Here is an 8,464-nt window from a genome sequence, read left to right on the forward strand (position 1 = left end):
GAACAAGTTTCTCGTTGATTGAACATCATTTTAACTCCGACATTTTACTAACACTCTCATTAGAACAGTTCCATTTATTGAGGACCAGTTTATCAGCATTTTTGAATATTTTCTTATTATTTCTGAAAATGTTAATAGAAATGCACCCATGCAACAAAAAAGGACCAATACAACTTTTTAAATTTATACAAAATAAAGTAAACAAAAACTAAGAGATGAGCAAAACAGTTTTAGCGTTAATTTTTCTCAAAAAGTTGCCAACATAACCAAACAATAGAAATACGTCCAGAAAAAGGTTAATGGTGATGATTAAAATCAGAAATGTAAACGAACTAAGAACTTTAGATGGAAAAGTTTCAACAGATCTTCGTGAAATGGTAAAACAATTCAAAGATTGTGTTTAAAATGGGTGTTTACGAATGTCCACGTGTTCCAAGTCTTTTCTTTAGAAAATTGACTTACCATCTAAATTCTCTTTCAGTACAATTACTGGAAATTAATTTTTTCAGTGGTATTGATTTTGTTGATAATGGCAACGTTCGGGGACTTGGAGAATTAACCGCTTTCTGGTCTCAATCTTACAATTTGACAAAGGGTGTGTTTTTACAGTTTGCTTTCCATGACTGCATAAAGCAAAAAATACTTTTCCTTAAGAATGATTTGGGCTCATTTATCACACTTTTTTTGCATTGCAAAAGTGAAAGTCTGCTACAGATGCTGTTCTAAAGTTAGTTGAAACAATATCATGCAATCTCGAGCATAACAGGAATACTGTTTCTATTTTACTGGATCTTGCTGAAGTTTTAACTCTATTTCACGTAGAATTTTTGTTTAAACATAACTCTGAAAAGGGATCTTTTCCGTTTGTGCCCCCCACCCCCCACCCCCCAGCTTAGTGGGCGCATATTATTTGCACCCCCCAGACCCACGTGCCATAATAGTACATGATGATTTACTATGTAATGGCGCGTTCTCTGTAACTGGGGGTGCATAACGTACTGGGGGGGGGGCACAAACGGAAAAGATCCCTGAAAAGTTTTGCTGAAGGTGCCGTTACTATGCTTTGCTCGTTCCTTGCTGACCAAATACAATAAGTAAAGCTAAATGACGTTTGCCTGAAATTAAATTAGTGGATAACTGTGTTCCTCATTTTTCTCACGCTGTCACGACTAAGATCAGTTGATCCGATTGGCAGTTTATCCATGCTGCATCCGCAGGGAAACTGGGAAAAAAGTTTTGGAGAGAGTATGGAACGATTTGGCTGAAACAGAAAATTATTTGCAGAGAAACAAGTTGAAGAATATAACAACTTATAAGGAAATAACATTTTCTCAAAATGATGATGAATTAATTCGTTTTCAAAGTTATTGTTAAACCCCAGGTAAGTTGAATGTATTTAGTTATTCAAATTCATAAGAAGCTTTTGTTCAATGCTCAATTGAGGTAGACTAAAAAATATGGCTACTGCTCTTTTTCCTGTTCGATTGTATAAGATATGTCACCTTATACCTAAGCTAATGCTTTTTGAATCACGTGTTTTTGTCACACATGTCTTTCACTGGAATATTTGGATCTATTCTGTTTTGCCCCCCCCCCCCAGCTTAGGGGGCTTATTTTTTTACATAGTAATGTGCTATATAAGAACATATAATTTGTAGCTGGGGTGGGGGGGCGCAAAAAACACGGGGGGGGGGGGGGGCAGAATAGATCCGAATATTTAAATGCCGATCAGAAACAAAACTTGCGAGGCCTAAACCTGTCAATTTTTTGGGTCATAAAAATGTATTTCCTTCGTAAAAAATGCGACCGTGCTAGGCCTTCTAATAAAGGCAAAATCACTCACAGCTGAACTGCTGATAGCTACACTATCACCAGTTCCGTCATTGAGGAAATTCCGTTATGACATCAATTCAGAAGAATTTTTTGAGAAATTCTACGTATTCTTGACACCAAAGCGGAATCCTCGAACAAAACAGTTAAAAATAGTTTAAAATTCAAGAACAATAGAAAAAGAAATAAAGAATTAATTTCTCCAAGTACTCAATATAAACAAACTTTAACAAGCATCAATCTATAAGGAGACTCGGAGGGGACAGACAACGGGACAAATTGTCCTCAACACTCCTTCAGAACTTCAGTTATGAGATTACAGTAAGCTTCAAATAATATATGGTATGAACTCATGAATATATGGTATGAACTCACTTTTTCGCAAATGTGTGCGTAAATCTCATTTAAAAAATACATAAACATATTCTGTCAACAAGAAGTGAAAAAAAGTTTAAAATTAAGCTGAATAGTTGACTTAAACTTGTTAATTTCATGTCTCACTTAAAAAAGTTTTAATGAGTACTTGGGTGATTTGTAGTTTTCCTGGATCTTGCTGTAGGTTTAACTCTATTTCACGTAGAACTTTTGTTTAGACATGACTCTGAAAAGGGATCTTTTCCGTTTGGGCCCCCCCCCCCAGCTTAGTGGGCGCATATTATTTGCACCCCCAGACCCACGTGCCATATTTGTACATGATGATTTACTATTTAATGGCGCGTTCTCTGTAACTGGGGGTGCATAACGTACTGGGGGGGGTACAAACGAAAAAGATCCCTGAAAGTTTTGCTGAAGGTGCCGTAACTATACTTTACTCGTTCCTTGCTGACCAAATACAATAAGTAAAGCTAAATGACGTTTGCCTGAAATTAAATTAGTGGATAACTGTGTTCCTCATTTTTCTCACGCTGTCACGACTAAGATCAGTTGATCCGATTGGCAGTTTATCCATGCTGCATCCGCAGGGAAACTGGGAAAAAAGTTTTGGAGAGAGTATGGAACGATTTGGCTGAAACAGAAAATTATTTGCAGAGAAACAAGTTGAAGAATATAACAACTTATAAGGAAATAACATTTTCTCAAAATGATGATGAAATATTTCGTTTTCAAAGTTATTATTAAATACCAGGTAAGTTGTATGTATTTAGTTATTCAAATTCATAAGAAGCTTTTGTTCAATGCTCAATTGAGGTAGACTAAAAAATATGGCTACTGCTCTTTTTCCTGTTCCATTGTATAAGATATGTCCCCTTATACCTAAGCTAATGCTTTTTGAATCACGTGTTTTTGTCACACATGTCTTTCACTGGAATATTTGGATCTATTGTTTTTTGCCCCCCCCCTCCCCCAGCTTAGTGGGCTTATATTTTTACGCCCCCCAGGTGCACGTGCTATTTTTTTACATAGTAATGTGCTATATAAGAACATATAATTTGTAGCGGGGGGTGTAAAAAACACGGGTGGGGGGCAGAAGAGGTTCCGAATATTTAAATGCCGATCAGAAACAAAACTTGCGAGGCCTAAATCTGTCAGTTTTTTGGGTCATAAAAATGTATTTGCTTCGTAAAAAATGCGACCGTGCTAGGCCTTTTAATAAAGGTAAAATCACTCACATCTGAACTGCTGATAGCTGCACTATCGCCAGTTCCGTCATTGAAGAAATTCCGTTATGACATAAATTAAGAAGAATATTTTGAGAAATTCTTCGTATTCTTGACACGAAAGCGGAATCCTCGAACAAAACAGTTTAAAATAGTTTAAAATTCAAGAACAATATAGAAAGAAGGAAAAGAAAGAAACAAAGAAAGAAAGAAAGAAAGAAAGAAAGAAAGAAAGAAAGAAAGGAAGGAAGGAAGGAAGGAAGAAAGAAAGAAAGAAAGAAAGAAAGAATTAATTTCTCCAAGTACTCAATATAAACAAACATCAATCTCTAAGGAGACTCGGAGGGGACAGACAACGGGACAAATTGTCCTCAACTCTCTGCCTTTCAGAACTTCAGTTATGAGATTACAGTAAGCTTAAATGAATATATGGTATGAACTCACTTTTTCGCAAATGTGTGCGTAAATCTCATTTAAAAAATACATTAACATATTCTGTCAACAAGGAGTGAAAAAAAGTTTAAAATTAAGCTGAATAGTTGACTTAAACTTTTTTAACTGCTGTCTTAAAATAGTTTTAATGAGTACTTGGGTGTATTGTAGTTAATAATTTTTAATTCAAGAATCTTTAATTTAATTGTTTTGATAAAAAAGTAGAGTCGCCATTGTTTCTTAATTCTTAGTATTTATCGGGTGCTACAAGTTACTGTTGTTTTCGCCACAAGAGTTGATTAATTTAGATTAATTTTAACCGTTTAAAACACATTAAAATACGTATCAATTTTAATCGTTCTATTTGGGCTACCGGCATCGTTTCATTGCGTTAATAATTCGATACATCGACAGACAGTAGATAAGTCAACGCGTAATCAAGGAAATAGCTGACAAATCAAAAATTTACCTTTTGTTTCAGGCCGACTGGTGTTTAGACTTGACCAAAGCAATCGAGCGGGCTTTGAACCCTGGTTCTGTTCCCAATATAGCCTGTGAAGCCCAGCTGGACAAAACCATGTCTTGTGTCCTTCCTTCTAGAGTCCGGGAAGCTGTTCACACCTTTTCCAGTGGGCATGCCAAGTTCAAGAATGCAACATACAAGGGAATGTGGCTAAACGGGAAGCCACACGACAAGTTAGTATTAGTTAGAGCTCATATTTTGCTATTTTTTTCTTTTTTCTGACCATCCATAATGTTAGATTATGGCCCGTCGTAGCTGATATTTTTACCGACCCCTAATAGTTTAAATAAATTGTAATATATAGTGCTCATCTCTTGTTAGGCAATACAATTGATTTTCAATGCAAAAACAAGCATCAATTCGTTTTCATAGGATGATTAAAAGGAAAGTTTTATTCACTATGGAGATGAAATGCATCCCAGTTTTAGAATGAGCGCTCTATAGTTGTGGACATTCTGGGGCGTCATTGTAATTGAGAGAATTTATGATTTGGCAATGCATGGTTAAAAAATGAATAATATTTTGAATTTTTAGCTCAATGTCATTTTTTCTAATTAACTACATTAAATTTAACAATTTATTCGGAATTTCTTCCTTGTGTTTTACAGCCGCCGTCAGCCTCTCAACGGCTATTATTTAGACGCTCTCCTTTTTACGACTCGAAGAGGTATTGGAGGTGTGCCTTTTTTAATCAATAATTTTGGAGGGAATTTGAAACAGGAAATGCCGCACGTGTTACGATTTACAGTGGCTAGACTGCTGAACAATTGTAAAGCGCGGAGCGACGAATTTTTGTTCATACCGCTATGTTTGAGAGAGCGAAAAATTGACGTGTGATAGGCGAGCCAATTTTTTTGGTTGGGTACGGCTTTTTCAAGCAATTTTTCTTTGGTTTTGACATTTTTTCGGTTAAGAGGTTCGAATAGGTTATTTAGACATTATTAAGTTTGTTTTGACATTACTTAATTTTTACGGTTATGTTAATGAATTTGAGTTTTATGCTAATTTGGAGGTTTTTCAGTCATTTGGCTGTGTTCTTTGGCTACTTCAGCATTTTTTGCGCATTGTTTTCTTTTTAATTGCTGTCATTGGAAGCTGAAATGCTGCCTACTGCTGTCTTGATAGCATAAAAGATTAATTTTGTTCAGAAGTTTGAAACTTTTTCGATTTTTTTCCTGAAAATTAGACTTGTTTGTAAGACTTTTAAGGCTTGCATATTGTCGCATGCGCTTTTTAATGGTTCCAATATGGTTAATGAAAGGTCTTCATTTTTGTAAGTGGTTATATTATATCAGGAAAAAAATTGAAGTTTTCAACTTTTTTTAGTTCATTTGGTTTTCTGTTCTAAATATTTTTATTAATTGACTCCAAATTGTTTTTTTTTGTTTTTCGTGAGTGGTTTCAGTATCCAAGAGTTTTCTGAAAGAATTGTTTCCGGGCAGAGATGACTCTTCGAGTTATTTCCGGAAATCGTCGAGGTTTTCATTTGTTTTACCTTTCGATCTGGTTTCTCGTTTTACAGAAATCGCGATTTTCACGTTTGACTTCCTTCCTACCTCACTCACTGTTTCAACTGATTGGAATATAGAATTCTTAGCAAATTTCAAATTTTTAGAATACGTTTACAGTCAGAAAGCGGAATCAATAGAAACTGGATTAAACAATAACGCTCTGGCAATAATACTTGATGTTTAAAGACTTAGTGCGTTAGGTCATCAAAGTTCGTTATTGCGTACTGCTAACTGGTTTTAGTTTTAAGCCTATTGTTATCCCATTTAGAGGTTGAAGTAACATATTTATTAAATCTAGTAAAACTGTAGAAGAAAATCAGAACACATAAAAGAAGAAATCAGAAAATATATTGGACTGTTGTCAATTTTTCTTTATTTTTTCTAACTGTTCCAATCGCAAAGGCCGTCAGATGTGTCAACGGTGGGCGGCTATTTTCCGGCAATCTGACGGCTTTGTTTGTTTCGAATTTGAAGCGCCATGCTTTACATCATATTGAATACTTTGTGGAACTTATTTACTTTCATGCCGAAAATAATTGTAAATTACAATGGTTTTGAGTAAATTAAGACTATAACCAGAGTTAAACATGTTTGAAACAAAATATGCATCGTTTCCATTTGTTCCATTTGTGTATATTATTTTCACCCCCCCCCCCCCCCAAGACGCACGTGCAATATTTTTACACAATGATTTACTATGTAATCGTACGTGCTCTGTAACCGTGGGTGCATAACGTGATGGGGAGGCATAAACAGAAACGACCCCAAAAAATGTTATATCCAAATCATGCAATCTTTAATTCGTATTATTTATTATTATTCACAATCAAATTAAACAAATTACAGAGGTATGTTGGTGTGGCCAGACGGCAGGACATACATCGGAGACTTCCACGAAGGATTGCAACATGGACAGGGAAGGTTGATAATCCACTCTCCGCCTACTGCCAATGAGACCCTTCTTTCCACCTCCTCCGCCGCCACCAACCAACCTGTATTTGAGCAGAGCTATGATGGACAGTGGAGGAATGGACATATGCATGGCTTCGGAATACTCAAGTAAGCGTGTTCTCAATTCTCAATTTTTGGATCTACTGTGTTTCCAAACCCCCCTCCCCCCATCCCCCCTCACCCCCATAAAAGCTAAGCTTAGTGGGCATATAACTTGATAACGTTTACGCCCCAGGCGCACGTGCTATTTTTATGAAGTTATATATGCTATATAACAACACTTAATATACAAGGGGGCATAATTTGTAAGTATCATAAAAAAAACACTGGGGGGTGGTCACAATAGATCCATTTTTAGCGAAGGATGTATATTTGGTGAGCAGAATTAGTTTGAAGCGATTCTGTTACCGTCTCCGCCAGTGTTTTTTATGACCACTTACAAATTATCTGTTTATATATTTAAATACAAACATCATATCCTTCGGAGCGGTTTTTAAGCGTAAATTTTATTTCCAGAATATACAGTATTTATTTCCGATTCATGCATTTAAATGCTGATTATATAAGCTCAAAAGAGATATTTTCCGTTTGTGCCCCCAGGTACGTTATGACTCCCAGCAACAGAGCACGTGTCACACTAAATCATTATGTTAAAATAAGCATTACGTGGCTAATGTCCGTAAAAATCAACTATGTATGCTTGTATTTGTCACGTATTTTCACGACCCCTCTTTTAACAGTTTTGGGTGTGTTGAAACAAGTTACAATAAGCGAATTTAGTTGAAAATTGGATATGTGTGCTTTCACGATGCGTGTTTTTGGGGCTTGCGTGAAAACTTGGGATAATATTTTGTAACTGATTTCCACGCCATAAGTCACTAGTTGGCACACTATAAGTAACTCATTTTTCAAGTCACTTTTTTCTAATAAGATTCGGGTAATAAAGTTTTCGACTATTTACATGCCCAAAATGGTGGAATCGGGTTAGGTTTATCCGTGAATATTAGTTACTAATTTTAACCGCTTTTGTGAGATATGTAACTCTTTTTCACGTTTTGCGTAACTATATTCCATTGTTGAAAATGGTATATGAAACTTGAAAAGTCGGACCAAATCTTGTCACTCGTTTTCACAAAATTTTTTGAAATTTGCCTTTTCGGACTTTGGCCACGTAATGTGACACGTGAGTCTGGGGTGCAAATAACATCCACCAAATTAGCTTGGGGCACAAATGGATAAGATCCCTCAAATTAATAGCCTATCTGTATCTGAAGACAAAATCGTCATTTTCAAAAATTTACTTGTCAAAATGTAATTACTAGCCAAAAACGATGCCTTTTGAGGTTCACAATCCGGTTTGGAAGTTCGTCTACTCCAGCTCTTTTATTTAACTAGATATCAATGTTTTTTTTATTTTGAAAAACTGCGAGGAACCTGGAACATTTTCTCGCTCAAAATTTATGTTTTTTATAGTATTCTGCTGGTTATTTTAACTCTTTTCGTGCTCTTTAAGTGCTCTTTTCGTTAAGTCCAGCGGGCATTAAGTGCTCTTAGAGCATTTCAGCTCTGTTTCAGCTCAAACTGTTTTGGAGACTTATGGTGTGAAGGGCGGTTCTTAG

General features: G+C 35.8%; 1 protein-coding gene across 1 annotated transcript in view; it reads left to right on the plus strand.

Moving 5' to 3' along the window:
• Positions 1-8,464, plus strand: part of LOC142354460 (alsin-like) — a 168,711-nt gene that overhangs the window by 80,696 nt on the left and 79,551 nt on the right. The window contains exons 14-15 of the mRNA XM_075406762.1: positions 4,342-4,556; positions 6,741-6,953. Of these exons, the coding sequence (XP_075262877.1) occupies positions 4,342-4,556; positions 6,741-6,953 (428 nt within the window). The remainder of the gene's footprint in view (positions 1-4,341; positions 4,557-6,740; positions 6,954-8,464) is intronic.

The sequence above is a fragment of the Convolutriloba macropyga genome, chromosome 15 (genome assembly GCF_964194025.1).
Source record: "Convolutriloba macropyga chromosome 15, txConMacr16.3, whole genome shotgun sequence".
NCBI lineage: Eukaryota > Metazoa > Xenacoelomorpha > Acoela > Convolutidae > Convolutriloba > Convolutriloba macropyga.